Genomic DNA, 17218 nt, shown 5'->3' with positions numbered 1-17218 from the left:
CCACTGGTAAAAAGTCCTCTGAGGTACCTTACACCAGTGGCGTAAGTTTGGGCTGTCCATGTACATCCCTAACTTGTGCTGGGACCGGGTAGCTCTGATTCAGGGAGTTACAGACAACTCTTGGACAGAGTGGACAATCAGGGACTTTATATCGTGTATATTAGTTCAAGCTTATAGACCACTTGGCATCCTTCAGTAGTAGGAAAGGCATTACAGAAATGTAAGTTCATAATTCATATAGAACCACTTTGTACAGTTCACTTTATATTTCTTTTTCACACAGTGCAATTGTACGGGGCTTGGCAGCTGACATGTTTGTCAAAGCACGTATTTGTCATTGGAGAAATCAGGTCAGGTCAGTGGTTGAGAAACTAGATATGAATAAATTTGGAGGCCATCATCTAATCCATTAATTCAGTATTTTTTAATAAGAGTAAGAAAAACTCAGTTTAAGATCTGTTGATGCCATGTTAGAGAACTTATGAATGAGAAAGGCAGACAATTTTCAGTTAAATTCCTACCTACAAGACGTTTGCCTCCTGCCCCCTCCTAGTATGGTATAACTACATCTGTTGAGCAAGCTTTCTCCTCCCCTTCAGAATACTACTCTATAAGTAATGCTTGACAAGCTGTACAAATGTCCTCAGAGAAGAGAGTTCATTCGCTCCTCCATAATTGCAGAACTATTTTGAGGAAGGTTCCAGCAGAAGAACCTTCTCCAAAAAATGGCAGCACAGGGTCCTGTACAGCATATCTAGCAAGCCATAAATCATAAGAGACTTGGGCTTGCCAGTACACCATGTACTCTGAGGTTACTCTATTAAAACATTTTCAGACGGGAGCTGGTATATTAGGCTGAGATCATGTCAACCAAAGACAAGGGAAAGAGTTTACTGGACTGGTTCCATCGCCCCTACACGCCGCCCCCCCCCCCCAAAAGCATCCCATTAATTTTGAGGGAAGGGCAAAGATTTATGCTGTAGCTTATTTTAGTCAGCCTAATCTGCTCCGCCTGATTGGCTGAGGGTGAGGTGGGGTAGGTGTGGGAATCTTAATTGAGAATTTCCTGAGTTCCTTTCTGATTAAATTATCAACCTTCAAATTCACGTTTCTGCAGTGTTTTTTACATTGTTTAATGTGACCATTCAAACATGCCCCTCTCCTAGGCCCCAATCCAGCAAAGCATTTAAACGTGTGCTTAACTTTATGAACATAGAGTTATATCACTGAAGTCAATACATGCCTAAGTGTTTTGCTGGATCAGGGCCATAATGTAGCTATTTTTTGACATTTTTATACAGCTGAGCTGTTCTTTTTCTAATTTAGGTTCCAATTCTTTACTGTGCTCCCTATGGACAGACACATGAGCCCACAATAGCCCATTGACTTAAATGGATCTCTGTATGGATGCAGAGGTCCACCTGCTCTGAGTTCAGTGCAGGATCAGGGCCTTAGATTCTTCATGGGGAAAATGTTTTGGATTATTTTTAGATTTTTTTTCCTAGAAAAAATTGTCAACAATTAATTAATCTAAAATAGACAGGGGAAAATGTTAACAGGATTTGTATAATAGACATACATAAAATTTAAATTGGACTGAAGTTTAGATATAGAAAATAGTCATTTTATCGTCAAAATTATACCCTTCTGGGTAATATCCGTGCAAAGAGACAGGTATCAGATTAGCCACAGGAGGACTTCCTCTGGTATACTGAATTCAACATAAAAATATTGTTAGGTGCCAAAAGTAAAAGTAATAGAACTTCTATCATTTTAAAACGAGATTTTTTAAGATCACACCAAGATGTACTGGCACGCAAAAGTAGATATAACACGTTTTCCTCCTTTAACTGCATTTTTAACTATTTATACTGCAGGTGAAATTCACCCCTGTACAGACAGCCAGTAGACAGAACTTTATACCATTTAAGCTCTGATTTGTGACTGCCAGGCAGGCTAGGAGTCACTGGATCTGCATTTATACACTTTCAAGATTCATCTGCATTAACATTCTCTCTCTCACTCACTATCAAGATACTGATTCCTGACTCCAATAGTCCATTATGCCAACTTCCAGTACCCATTCGTTAAATTATCAAACAAGCACCTTTGTGCTTTCTCCCATAATACCTTGCAGGCTGGGGAGCAGCTCCCCATAAACATTGCCAAAACTATCTCATTTTCCTGCTTCAAAACTTTCCTTTTCCATGATGCCTGCAAAAACCTGGCAATGGTTAGACCACTGGTACACTGAGATCACAGCCTATCATGCTGACCAATATTGTCTCATTGTTTCCTTCTATTTCCCCATCTGTCTCTATCTTTTATCTCATCTTATACTTAAGTTGTAAGCTCTTTGGGGCAGGAACTGTCTTTTTGTTCTCTATTTGTAGGGTGTCTAGCACAATGACTGGAGGTCCTAGGTGCTTTGATACTACAAATCAATAAACAAATAATTTTGAAGGGATGTTCCATATGAAAAAGGCTGGAAGTTTTAAATATTCAAATATCAGTGAATATTCTATCACACTTGGGGAGGAAAAACTATTATTTCATTAACAGAGAATTAACACTTCTCTTAGTAGGCCACAGGGTCATCAAAGATCATCACAAGTTACTCCATTCTCTATAGGGCCCCTTGCAGGTCAGTAGACAGAGAAAATGAAGAACCAAGTAGTAATGGAATGTGCTACCCAGCTTCCATTATACCAGTAATAAAAAGAATATAAGATGGCTCTTTTCATTGAGATGTTTGCTATGGGCCATAAAAAAATAGGGCGTAAAGTGGTGTTTTCACTCAACTTGCCTGTGGTGCAGGCAAGACTACTTTGTAGAAACTCTGTAAAGCTTGTTCCTGTTTTCATGATTTTCCTTGTGGCTTACAATAGTTTCTCATATTAGAATATAAACAACAAATCCAAGCACAATAGAAAATAAATTACTGCAAACATTCTGGACATTTGGGAAAATCCCCACTAATTTTTCTACAAATTTGTGTAAAACTATCCCAGCATATTTCTCCAAATGCCCCGTAGTTTTCTATATTCTCTGGCTATTGCTGAGTTCTCAACAGCTGCTATATTTGCCTATACAGCCCCTGAGTTATCATTATCTCACCTGGAGCTTTACAAAATGCTTTGGGATAAAAAGTGGCTAGGGAAAGCGGAAGCACAGACTCATTGACACACAAAGTTGTAGTAATTTAACTAAAGGTGTGACTTAAAAGTGTATGTGCATACTCTTACACTGCTTATATCCTGTATCTGAGAGAGAAAGGACAAACTAGAGAGGAAGGCTATTTGTGTTGGACTTCAGAGACCCAGACTCACTTCTTTGCTCTGCCACAGATTTCCTGTGTGCCCTTGGGCAAGTCAATTAGTCTATGCCTCAGTTGTCCATCTGGGAAGCTGGGACAGTAGTAGTTGGGACAGAGGTGTTATGAGCATAAATACCCTAAAGTGATTGTGATGTGCTCAGATACTCTGGTGATGGGGATCATATAAGTACCATAGACAGACATATCAGTTCAGCCTGCCCAAGCTAAACTGACATAATCAATTTGAAATCAACCTAGGTGTGTCCACATAGGAGTTTGAACCAGCTAAATTAAACCAGTGTAAATTTGCACAAGACATTAGATTTGGGACAGATGCAGTGTTGGAGATGGAGGAAAGAGCAGGAGCTGGGAGAACAAGGTGACTTCTTTAATGACCCCTGCCAACCTACCTTCCTTACCTGCTTCAGTCATGACAAAGCCCTGCTCACTAGTGTACTGGTGGGAAAATGGAGTAGCCAGTGCACCTAGGGAGCTAACTTAAGTACCCACTCATCTCTGATCTGTTCTGCTCTTGTGCACAGCAGAACACTGTGGAACACAGGCAGATGCTGGACACCCAGAGAAGCAAAAAAGTTGAAGCACTCTTTCCTATAGACTCTCCAATGTGGAGAAGTCAGGCAGACAGATTGGGGAGGGGGAGGAAAAGAGAGAAACAGTGGAAAGGGTATGCAAATAATAGGAGGAGGGGAATGATGTGAGAAACTAGGGGCAGGGGAGGTGGGGGAAGAAGTCAAGTCAGTAAGAAAAGGATATTCGAGCAACCAAAAGGAGGGAGACTTGGAGGTGAGAGAAGGATTTAAACAAATAGAATAGGGGTGATAGAGGAGTTTTCTAGCAAATAAGAATAAAGAGGAGTTACCTGACTTGTATAGTAACTTGAGTTCTTCAAGATATGTGGTTCCTATCTGTATTCCATTATGGGTGCACTTGTGCTTTATGCACCTGAGACCAGAAGATTTTTGCTAGCAATGTCTGTTAGTCCATGCCTGTGCCCTTCTCCTTCTTGTGCTCCAAAGAGAGGACATATGGCATGGTGCAGAACAACCACCTCTCCAGTTTCTTCTCTACCATGAATCTTGCATAAAGGATCCAAAGCAGAGAGGATGGTGGGTGGGTAGAGGAATACAGAGAGGGACCACACATCTTGAAGAATTTCAGTTACTTCATGAGGTAAGTAACTTCTCCTCCCCCTCCAAGCGATAGTCCCTCTGTGTATTCTGCTGTAAGTGACTGACAAGTAGAGCTAATTAAAGGAGGGTACGAAGACTTCTGTGGTATCGATGACTGGAGGGCTTCTGTGACCAAAGAAGCATCAGCTGAAGAAACTTGCAACAGGGTGTAATGTCTCATGAAGGTACAAACAGAATGCCATGTTGCAGCTTTACAGATTTCAGTAAGAGGAACATCTCAAAGTGAGATTACCAAAGCGGCTTTGGCCCTAGTTGAGAGTCTAAGCAATTTCCTAAAAGATTTTGTTCTTTGTAGGTAGAATGCCAAACCTTGATGGATCAGCTCACCTACCTGTCTAGCTGAGGTGATGGTGACCAGAACCTTCACAGATAGGTGGATCAAAGAACATGAGGCCAGTTGTTTGAATGGAGGCCTTGTTAATTCTGAAAGGACCAGATTGAAGCCCCATGATGGAGTAGGTTTCATTATAGCAAGGAAAGGCTATGACCAGACCTTTCAGACACTGTACAGACATTGTACAGTGGTTGTAAATTAGGGAATGCCAGGCAGAAAAAGCTGTTGTGTGTACCCAGATCTAAAGTCTTTAAAGAAAGGATATATTAGAATATCTATATATTCTAAACACAATGGGGATGTCAGAGAGTCATCAGATAATACTGACACCAGACAGAACCTTTTCTACTTCTCTACGTAGCACTTTCTAGTGGACTCCTTCCTACTGTAGTTAAGAATAACCTCAACCATTTGTGAATGTGTCTTTTTTTAGAGTCAACACCCATCCAAATACCAGCCTGTCCTCTGGTGGGAAGCTGTATTGAGATGCCTGACCTTGCCTGTCCTAAGAGAACAAGTCCAGGGACATCTGAAAAATTTTGGGCAAGCAGAATGGTCTAGACCATCTGGGAGCAATCAGGATGACCAACACTCCATCTAGTTTGAGGCATCAGCTGTCCCAACCAAATGACTAGGAGTGAGTCTCCCTGACCTTGAGCTCCTCTGGAACGGTAGATCATGCATTTTCAGTCCTCTTGAGATGCAGACAGATACTAGGATGGAAAGCGCCCTCCCCCCCAAAATTGGGAAAATATGTCTATACTATGGAATCATGTAGCTCCCATTCATGGTCCTTGGAAAACTGTCCATTGAGGCTGCCTGCCAATGTGTTGTGTATTCCTGAGAGCTGCACTGCCAACAGAGTGATCTGGTGGCAAATACACCAGTTCTAAAGATTGACAGTTTCTATACATAGAGGTATGGATATCATACCCCCTTGTTTGTTGACGTTGAATACTGTAATCATGTCTGACATCATCTGACTATACAAGGTCTGTATGAATGGCAGGAATCGTTTGCAGGCTTCACGGACTGCACACAGTTATAGTTTTATGTGCATCCAGGACTCTTGGGAAGTCCATGTCCCTTAGGGTGGGGTGCCTATCTAGATAAGCATATAGCACAAGGAAGCATCTGTGATTAATGTCTTCTGAGGCAGGGGGCCTTGTTCTCCCACCAGGCTAGAGACGCTTGCATTGTGTGTGGAAATAAGTGCTAGCTTTTCCATGCTGTGTTTGCTCAGCACATATACTGTTCAAAGCCAATCCTGGAGGCAACAAACGCAAAGTCCCATGAAGGGTGTCACACAGGTGCAGGAAGATATGTGACCTAGGAGAATAAGAATGAATGGATTGATGTCTTTGGGCTCAGCTGAAGTTGAGTGACAAGTTCTTTATAGATTGGAATCTGTCCTGAGGAAGGTATGCCTTGGCACTGATAGAGTCCAATATTGCCTCAATAAAATCTAGTCTATCTATAGTCTAAAATGGACTTTTGTACGCACAAAACTTTATGCAGATTCCCAGTGAACTCAGAAGATAGACCAAAGCTGAGGTTGCTGTCAGTTCCTCTTGATGAGATCGCCCCCTCAGTAATCAGTCATTAGAATGAGCTGCTATGACAAAGTACTTTTGTAAATATCCTTGGCATAGTTGCAGGGCTGAAGGGAAGCACGTATATTGATAATAGTATGAACATACAGTGAACCTTAGGAATCCTCTGGGAGAGGAATGGATGTCTATATAGAAATAAGCATCCTTCATACTGAGAGCTGTGAATCAGTAGTATTTTGTTCAGTGAGGGAATTACTGAAACTGAACCTCAGTTTGCAGATATAATCATGGATCTCCGACAGCTCCATGACGAGACTCCATCTTACCTTCTTTTTGGGGATGAGGAAATATTTTGAGTAAAAATTCCTTTCCCCAGTATTACAACAGCACTGCCTCTATTTCTCACAAATGAAGCAGAGGATCTAGTTCTTGACTGTGCATCCTTTTGCAAGAGGGGTCCCTGAAGAGGAACAGGGAAAGGAACTCTATAGTGTAGGCAGTATGAATGATGTCAAGTACCCATTTGACTGTTATCTGACAAGCTTGGAAGAAAAGAAACAGATGGCCATCAAAACTGGATATTATAAGTTTGGGTAGATGGACATGGTATCTGGAGTGGTTCACAGCTCTCGGAAGTCTGAAAGTGTTTCTTAGTGGCAGGTTAGGGTTGGAAGGAGGAAGAAGGGGAAATGTGTTTGTTTTACTGCAACTTCTGTCATTTCTCTGGTGATTCATAAACCCTTTATCATTAAAGTGTTGAGGTGCGAGTCATAGCTTATATGGTTCTGGCCTGTGGAATTTCCTCCTTGTTGATGGAGTATAGATCTCTAGTGAGTAGAGGGTTGCCCTTGAGTCTTTTAGTAAGTGTAACAAATCAGTTCTCTTCCCACTGAACAGATTGTTCCCTTCACAAACAAATTCTCCACAGTAAGCTGGACTTCCTTGGAAAATCCTGAGGACTGAAGCCACAATGTCCTATTCATGACAATAGCTGTTGCCATCAAACAGGAAGCTGTGTCTGCTGCATTCACTGAGGCTTGAAAATGACCTGGCAGCTTGGAACTGTGCTCTGTCCTCCTGCAGGAGCTTGTTAATTATTCCAAGTTTGCAGAATTTACTAACAAAGTTGCATTTAGCAATTAATGCCCCCGACAGAATGTTATGTGGAACTATAGGTTGGATGAAGCAAAAACTTTCCTCATCAACAGGTCCAAACCTTCAGCTCTCTTATCGGAAGGGATGGATTTTGGCTAATATTGCCTGTTTCTTTCAGAGACTGCTTGGCCTAAGGAGTTCAGGGCAGGGCGTGTAAATAAAAATTCTGCTCCCTTGGCTGGTACAAAGTATTTATTTTCTGTCCTCTTTGGAGTGGGACTACATGTGGCTGGAGAATGCCAGACCACCCTTCCAGATTCTGAAATATCTTCATTAAGAGGCAGTCCTTTGCTAGGTCCCATGTGCTACAGAATGTCGAGGAATTTGAGATGTCTCCTGCATTTCCTCCAGGAGAAGGAACCAACCTTAATAGGTCTTGGAATTGCCTGTAATCAGGTGGAGAAAGTGAGGCCAGCACAACTGCCTTACTGGGGGATGATGATGATGATGATAACCCCATCAGTTCCGATTCTTCTTCCCCTTCCATTAGTTCTTAAGCAGGTTCAGATTCCTCTCTCTAAGAAGAGGAATGTCATGATTTCTGACAGGTTGTTCTGACACAGGATAGCATATGTATCGGTCACATGGTCCTCATTACAGCCATTAAGAAGGGTCAAATGGTGGTTGAGGTGGCCCTCATGGAATAGATCCCACACCATTGGTCCCAACATGGGGGCACTGTATTATTAGAATGGAAAGGAGCCCAAGAGAGACTCTAAATCTTATATCTGGACTAACCTCCTGACTCCTCCTTACTGCAGGCAGTGATGGTCTCTTGCCCATTTTCGATGCACCTGAGGAGGAAAAGATAGATCTCACTTCCATGGGTGGTGTTATTGGAATCACAGAACTTGTGAGATCATGGCTAGGGGAAGATATCAGGGAGCAACTCTCTCTTTTGTGCCACCCCTGGTCTGGTAGTATTGATCCTTGCGAGGATTGAATGGGAGACTCTACATCCTGGAGGATGACAATATCCTCATTGGTACTGTATCTCCCTGCAGGCTTGTGGTGGCATGGAGGACTCCTGTCTCTCTGTCTGGAAGAGTCAGCATTTTAAGAACTTTCAGCACCAACAATTCCTTATCATAGTATGACTATACAATAGTTGGAGGGGGAGGAGCTTGATACTTCTCTTTCGTCAGTACCATGGATGGTTCCATTCCAGCAGATGGTGCCAGTCTCAAATTACTCTTGCTCTTTAGAGCCAGGAGATTGGTACTGTGTCTCTTGTGAGTGCCTCAGCTTCCTTTTACCAAGGGCGCAGAATCTCACCCAACTTTAATAGCATTGAAAAAGGGGTCATCTTCTTGAAAGTGGACCTAGAGGAGGATTTCTTTAATCATTCAGGAGTATGTTTTCTACCCTCCTAATGTCCCTGTGTGAAAGAGAGTCTTCAGGTCTACTCCTCTAGGCCTTGGAATCTCAGTGCCTCCACCTGCTGTCTGACCCAGGTCAAACTGGGGCCTCATAACACGATCCATAAGATATCTTCAAAGTCTACACTCATGGACTTGTTGAGTCCTGCTGCGGAAGGATCAGCAAACGCTGCACTTCAGGAGGATGTGAGTTTCCCCAAGGTAGTAAGAGGCACTTCAGATGGTTACTGACAGGGAGGGCCAGGAGAGACAATTCTTGAATCCCAGGCATTCAGGTCACTCTGTTCAGAAGAGAGTTTGAGGGAGAGAGGGAACACCCAAGCCCTAAGCTTATTTAAACTAACTAGGTACTAAGAAATAGCTAAAACTATCTAAAAGTATTAAAGGAACTTTTTACAATTTTAACTGTAAATAAGCTGAAGAAAGTATCAAGTGCTGCAGACACTGAATGGTTCCATCGGCAGCGGAATGAAACTGGAGAGTCAGTTGGTCTGCATCGCCCTTTATGGCCTTGGTTCGGAGCAGTAGGGCACAGGTATTACTAATGGATATTACTAACAATAATCTTCCAGTCTTAAGCACATGGAGCACATGAGCATGCACAATGGAATACATAAAGACCATCACTTGAAGGTGGGGTTTTACTTTACCATGTTACCTTCTCCACCCCACCTCTCCCTCAAAAAAACAAACAAACAAACAATAAAAAATAACACAGTAATTTTCAACATGTACCTATCTTTGGGATACCTTGACTATGAAAGGCATTACAGAAAATTCTATCCTGTGGAATAATTTTTCCTACATTAAAGAATAGTTGCATAGAATAAACATGGATAAAACTTTATTACAGGTGCATAAAACAGTGTTACAAAGATACCATTTGTGATAGATTGTCTCCCACTGATGGGGTGCCACCTGATGTACTGGAGTCCCACCGAGCCCGCCCGTTCCACCAGCCTGGGGTACCTCACCCTTTGCTTTGCCAGGCCCTCAAGCCTCCTCTAGCACACAAGCAAGTAGGGACACACCCATCTGCAGAATGACACAGACACTGAAATCAGCTCTGCATGGGAAGAATCAACTAGGGGATTGCCCAGCACTCAAGTGCCCTCCCCCTCTGTGGTGCAAACCCAAAATTGTATTTGTCTTGCTCTGCACAGAAAACTGTGCAGCGTAAGCTCATGAAATTCACTCCTTCCCTCAATGTGGACGAAGATATGCACAGCTTTTTGCCTCCAGATATGAATTTCACAAACTAGTTTAGAGAGAACCAAAAAAGTTTATTAACTACAAAGGATAGATTTTCACTGATTATAAGGAATAGCAAACAGATCAAAGCAGATTATTTTAGTAGATAAACAAAAACTGCAAACTGAGTTTAACACACTAGATAGGTAGATTATAAATTAGCAAATTCTCACCCTGAGTGATAAACAGACCGGCAGAGTCTTAAGGCACAAATTGCCTTTGGTTTCCCAGGTTTTCATACACAGGCTAAAGATCCTTCTAGTCTGAGACCATCACTTTCCAGGGTGTTTCCAGGTGTGTTGTTGCAAGGACAGTGAGGTAGCCTCATGATCGCATTATCCCCCTTTTATATCTTCTTCACACTTGCTGGAAAGCTCTTTTGCTGAACTGGGTCAAACGGTTCCCATTGTGTAGTGCTATCTCTGAGAGGTCTCTATTGTACACAGTTCCTGGGGTAATCCTTGTGTGCATTTCCTCAATAAGCCATTAACATTGTTTGGCCTTTTTACTGTTGTACCTGAAAGGCTGCTTGTGGGTGTTTTCAACCTCACATGTTTCAGTAACACATACATAGCCAAACTTCATAACTTCACACACAACAGTAACACATATAATGCAACGAGATATTGATGTCTAGCAGATCAAGACTTTTAGAATGATACCTCACAAGCTATACTTTCTATAAAACATACACTAATTTCATGGCAGAGGTGAATACTGGGGTGTCAGGGTGTCACACCATCCAAATTAACTAGCTCTGTATTAGCACTATATCTTAGTGGCTACAGGAGTAAGCAACAACAAGCACTACAATAAGAGAAAATGAGAAGTGAAATTAAAACAGTGAATCAGAGTAGTTTAATATCCAAACTCCTTTCCTTGGGCAGGTGACAAGAAGAGATCAGACAAGACACTTAAAATAATGTATATGAATATTTCAGTGACAAACAATACAAAGGAACAGAATGAATGAGTTACAATAAAGTAACACCAACTGTAAAAACTGTAAATAGAACTCAAATACACCATGATGTGCTAAAGAATTAACAAGGCCATTAAAAAAAAAGAGACAGACAACATGGTCTATTACATGTATCTTGTTTCCATGGTATAAAAAGGAAGACTGATTTATAGAGAGTAAAAGAGAAATTCAGTTTTATTTTTGAGATTTATATTTAGGGTTTCTTAATTGCCATTTAATTGTTAAACAGGATTTTTAGGGAGAATTTAATATTCTTTCCTGTCATTTTAGAACCCTTGGTCTGTGCCACTGTGTCTTTGGAGTCTCTGTTTAAATACTTGTGATGATAATTGATCGGTTTGTGTTTATCAGCAGAGTGATAAAGCTACCAAAATGTAAATAATCACTCCAGAAAACTACAAGAGACCAGAGAAATAAAACTGTATGAAACACTCAAGGATTAGTACTGCATATAAAATTAATGCACAATGACTAAAGTGATGATATACTCTGAAACAGTGCTGCCAGTATCATATTTCCAACCTGATTTTCCATTTCCCTCTCATAAGAGCAAGCTTTGATGTTCAGCAATAGCTACGCAAGACTTCCATGATACAAGACTTTCACAATGTGATCTGAGTAAGTTTAAGGATGGCCTACTGAAATTCTATTAATTATTATTAGGAACTGTAAAATCATCATTTCACTGTAACATAGACTATCAGCTCAGGTATATAAATACCACAGATTTTCCCCACATGCAACCATACCATACAGCAGGGCCTCTTTCCTATATATTGATAAAAACAGACACCTCATGTAACGATGTGATCCATTTTGAGTAGTTTTGTTGCCTGCTATTGTCATGATGTCAATGCTTCAGTCAGCCCACTATCATTCCTCGCATCCTATTCTGTAACTAGCAGATTCATAAGGTAAAAATGGTTGACAGAACCTTTATTCACCAAGTAAGTTGGAGGATGTCTTCTTTAAAAATTCACTGGTAATTTTTATGCAATATATAGAGTCAAAGTGCCATAAAACTATACCGTACCCTCCAGTGAAGGACAGCTGATGCTTATTCAACATAATGTTAGCCTAATTTTAACAAAGTAAGATATCAGCTCTATAACTAGTACAGACAATGTCAAAATATACTATAAAAATGTTGGACACATGTTTTATTCATGACAGCAAGCGTCACTCCTGATTCAGCCAATTGTTCACCTATTATTTTAAGGTCATAATTCTCTCTTCTTTCCCCCTTTTCCCAATCATATCCATGTTGTACAGTAACAGACTAATTTTTCCAAGTTATACATGCTTTCTCTGACATCACAACTAAAATACATCACAGCTAACTTTTTCGATATCGTACTTAATTAGGCTTAAAATTAACTTGCAGCATTCATTATTGATCAGTTTAGAATGTTAATATAAAAAGTCTGTAAGAAATATAGTTTCATAGCTAAACAGTTATTCTCTTTGTACAGTTATTAGAAAAATGGGTCTGCAGATTGTTAACATTGTTTTACCAATTCTCTTCCCTGAGATTACCTTAAAATATAAAGCAAAAAAGAAGATTGTAAGTATTTAAGTTGTTTGGTTCAAAACTATCTGAATCCTTTGTTCCTTTTGTACACCTTTGTCTATAATATAGCATACATTAAATCATGACATCAACTGGACGAGTTAAATGTACGGAAGTAACATTACTCACCTCCACTTCAACCTGCTGTTCTCATTTGTTATGACATCTTCAACAATGAACCTCACTTATGATAGTGATATTGGACTGTAGGCAACTGAACAGATCCAGATCGTTTTGTAAAGTTGAAGTCAGGGCTGAAAGTTTCATTGCCAGGTTTTATTGTTTTTACCATTCATTTCCCGCAGTCACATTGCTGTTCAATTAGCATTAGAAATAAAACTTACTCAATTTTAAAGTTGCTAAAATCTTATTAATAAGACTCATTAGCTCTTCACACATTCCACCAGCTGATCTCTCAGAGGTGGCAAGTTCATTCTTGCAGTATTTGGTTTTTTTAATTGTTTCCTTTTTTTTCTTATACATGTTGCTCTACTTAGGCTGTAATCTCTAAAACTGGAAAATATATTTCTAGCCATGATTTTTTAGAAAAGAGAAACTGTTTTTGTGCGTCAGTCATTGAAAGGTGGATTTCACATAGAACACCTTACCTTCCTTAAATCAGCAGCTGAAGAAGATTTTAAAGTGTTTTTTTTCCCCCTTGTACACTATTGATAGCCACCAATCAATATTTTGGACTTTCTTTCAAAAAAAATATTTCTAGCCCCTATAATCTGAGATCCATGTATTTTAAAAAATCTGTAAAGACAAAGGATTCTTCAAATAGAGGAACTGACATTGATTTCCTATTATTATAAAGTAGTATCTTCATTCACAACATTTTACAACTATACATAATAGGTATGGTAATGTGAAGAGCAAACTTTAGTAGTAGCAAAAAACTCTTTGATTGTTAGTGACATATGTCATTGTTCAACTGAATAGGATGACAAATACATCCAATATGTGCAAATTGTACGATGTATATGGGTGATGACCCTTGAAATTAAGAATATTAATATACTAAGATGATACATGATGCTATCTAATAAACTCATTTCAACGCTGTGGAAATGGTAAACAAGCTAAAAGATCAAATTAAACTTTTTTTAAAAAATAACCAGCCTTAAAACATATCAAAGATTACACAGTGGAAACACAGCAGTGGTATGCAAAAGAAGTAATTATGGAATTTAAGAGCAGTTAGTGATTAAAAATATTGAATTATAACAACTCTCAATATATATAATTTAATGAAAGTCTTATTGAGATTTATGAGCAATATATAAATCTAATGAGCTGAATCATATTAAGAAAAAAAACAGGTTATAACAACTGCTGCTAATAATAACTATGACTGAAGGACTGTACATTTGAAATATTTAAGTGCATATTATGACATCAAACACACAGCCTGATCTCTGTATACATTATCTACAGTTGTAGCAGGCCATATTAACAACATTCAGTAGAAAGGAGAAGACTGACAGTCACTTCTTTAAGTTTCTAGTAGAAAAAGGAAAAGCAGTTCCTAGCAGAAGAAGAACAAATGACAGTTAACTTGATTGGATGATGAGCAATTTTAATAGGCACACTGCTGTATTTCCTTCTAGGAGGCATCATTGACTGCATGCTGGCTAGATGGAAGTTCTGATAATGTCTGCACTTTTTGTTTCCCCCTAGTGAATATTACAGAGTTTGGGGAGCGGGGGGGGGGGGGCAAATTTAGCCAGGATATAGCCACTGGACTGTGCCTGTCTAAATCAGAGTGTGCATTTGGTCCCAGCTCTTTAACATTACATAGTCACATTTTGTAACCATTCATGCAAGTGTTCTTCTGAGAAACTTAAATCCATAGATTAATTTGCCTTCTACAATATCCTCGCTAAAGTTTTCTTGTATAATGCATGCTTTCCTTTTCTCCACATTATATTTACCATTTGGGATATCAAAGACGTCATCAAGCTATTAAATATAATTTGGCATTCAAAGCAATCTCAAGTTAAAAATGACACATGAGCATCATTAAGTGCAAACTAGCTTTTTATAGCAGCCACGGATCAAGCTAAATGATGCTTTTAAATCTTAATGGTTGGTTACTTAGCAAACAAAACTATATCCCCCCCCACACACACACACACACCTCACTCACCTGCTGCTCTCCTGGCTCTGGGGATTTCACCAGGTGCTTATCCTTGTACAAAGACCACAGGCCAATATTAGGCAGGAAAATTAAAGCCACCATGAACAACAACGTCATTTGCAAAAATCTCTTCTGTTTTCTCTTCATGGCAAATGGCAGCATATATAGAAGAAGAGGAGCTATTCTTTGCACTCGGGGCCAGTTTCCTTTCCCCTCTGTCTCTCCGCGTCACCCCGAAACTGGGAGTCGGTTAGAAGAAACTTTTGTTACAAGCCTCGAGTCACCACCAATCCGCACAGTTCACAGGGCGAGTTTGTAACCTGCGGAACAAACGCAAACACAGATTCACTTAATTCCCCCACAAATGCGACTGAAATCATCGCCCATCGGCTGAGGCTTTCCCGAGGAAACTGTGAAGCACATGATCGATCCACGTTATTATAAAACAAGAGAGTAAATATGATCGGCAGATAGACTGATCAGAAGTTATTGAGAAATCGATACGACAATAAATGGTTTACGGGAAATTGGGTGGGAAGTGGGGGCCACGCGCTGGTCAAAGCACGCAATTCCACAACCCACTGATCAGAGTGGGACTGCCAGGGAGCAATTTGCAAGCTCTTCCTTTGCGAGATGAAATGCTACCTCTGCCTCTAGCAGGAGGAGACCATCTCCCCCATCAGAACAGCTGCTTCCCACCACGAAAGAAATCCGGAGCTACAAGGTGCAGCTCCAGCTGGGACCGAAGGAGGCAACAGGAACTCCCGTTTGAAAGGCGAGCTCTGAACTCCTTGAACCAAACACACACCCCTCAGGAGACGGCCTCGGTTTCCCCTCCTCGCCCTCAAGTCTCAACTGCACTTCGTGACAGAGGGAAAGAGCCCTTGAAGGAGACAGCTGACATCATTACCAGCAAAATACCAACTAGTCTGAGACTTACCCTCCCCCCTTCTAGGCACTGTTCGCGTATCGCAAAGTGCATTCACCACCGCTCGGTCTCTCTCCCTCCCGGACAATATTTTCACACTCTGATGCTGTTCGTGTTACCATTCTTCTCCTGGGACTGATCAAGCAGAGAAGAAAGAAAAACATAATGAGCTCACCAGTTTATTAAATAAAAAATGCGCAAAGGTACAAAGCTCTAAGTGTGCAGGAGGGACTGGCGAGGGGATGATCAAGGGGGATGAACAGCTCCCTCCCGAGCCACCTGCTCCAGCTCTCTCGCTCTCTCTCTGATGGCTTTCAGCTGAGATGTGAGCGGGTGTACAACATGTGCACGGGATCTAAGCGGGGGGAGGGGGAAATCTCTCCCAGCTCCAGTTTAAACAAAGCCGGAGGAGCCGCAGGATAAAACCCTGGATCTCTAGGCTCCGTTCCTCCCGGACTCGGCCCACAGCGCCCTCACCTCAACCCAGCGGCTCTGGGCCACAAGGAAGGAGCTAAAGGCCAGAAGTAGCCGTTGTTTCCTGGGCTCTTTCTCGTCGCCTCCTTCATGATGGGTTCCCGGGGAGCAGCAGCTGCGAGCTGGCTTCGCCGGAGAGGAGACCAGGAGGAGGGTGGGAGGAGGCGGGGGGAGAAGAGGGTTACTTGGCACAGAAAGCTGCTCTTCCCGACGCCTTATTAGTGGGAGCAATTCCAGAGCCGGCCGAGGCAGGTAAAGCGTCCGGCTCCTGATCTGCTCCGCCCGGCTCCGCTCCTGGCCGCAGAAGCCGGGGGCGGCTGGCGCTTCTTGCCTCCCAGTGCTGGAGGCGGCAGCCGGCCCGGCCGGGCGGGCCCCGTGCAGCCCCTGGCTGGTGCTGGCGGTGGAGGCTGGTCCGTAAGGAGCCTGGCGCAGCAGCCCGAGCACTTGCATGGCGTTAGCTGCGGAGCCGCGCCATCTGGGAGCCAGGGAGAATCCACCCCACCGCCGAGCTGTGCGCCCCACCGGCCTCCAGGGGGCCGACAGGCTGGGCTGGGAAACCCCGCGGGCCCGCAGCGGGGTTGGCGGAGGCACCGCTGGCTTGGCCAAGGCCGCCGGGGCAGCGGCGAGAAGCCGGGAGCCAGCATCTCAGGCGCGTTCCAGTAATAAAGGGGCCCGATCCATCGCTGGGGTGAGCGCGGGGAGCCTGCGGGGGCCGGGCCCCAAAGTGTGGGCTTTCGTTTCAGTCCCCTTCTGCACCTCCCCGGAATGAAGTGGGCCCGTGGTGTCAGTCACCTTCCCGGAGGCTCCTCTCCCTAGCCCACCCCCGCTTTGTTAGCCTGATGGGGGGCCCCCCAAATGGGGCGAGAAGCTGCTCCTAAAGCATGTTGTCCTTCGTGTATGTTTATGCCAGCCACCCAGAACGTGA

The 17218-nt window shown here is 42.2% G+C and overlaps 1 protein-coding gene across 6 annotated transcripts in view; it reads right to left on the bottom strand.

Moving 5' to 3' along the window:
• Positions 1 to 16885, bottom strand: part of GALNTL6 (polypeptide N-acetylgalactosaminyltransferase like 6) — a 927841-nt gene extending 910956 nt beyond the window's left edge. The window contains exons 1-3 of one of the 6 annotated variants that reach the window (XM_074951162.1): positions 16297 to 16885; positions 15832 to 15954; positions 14901 to 15211 (exon numbers count right to left, since the gene is read on the bottom strand). In XM_074951162.1, coding sequence (XP_074807263.1) covers positions 14901 to 15053 — 153 coding nt within the window. In that variant the 5' untranslated portion in view covers positions 15054 to 15211; positions 15832 to 15954; positions 16297 to 16885. Of the gene's footprint in view, positions 1 to 14900; positions 15212 to 15536; positions 15699 to 15831; positions 15955 to 15994; positions 16132 to 16296 lie in introns of those variants that run through there. The other 5 variants (XM_074951163.1, XM_074951157.1, XM_074951160.1 and 2 more) reach the window with 5 other exon arrangements.
• Between the last annotated feature and the right edge of the window lie 333 nt (positions 16886 to 17218).

Source organism: Natator depressus, chromosome 4 (assembly GCF_965152275.1).
Source record: "Natator depressus isolate rNatDep1 chromosome 4, rNatDep2.hap1, whole genome shotgun sequence".
Lineage (NCBI taxonomy): Eukaryota > Metazoa > Chordata > Testudines > Cheloniidae > Natator > Natator depressus.
The sequence above is the reverse complement of the archived record's forward strand: the minus strand, read 5'-3'. Positions and strand labels throughout refer to the sequence as shown.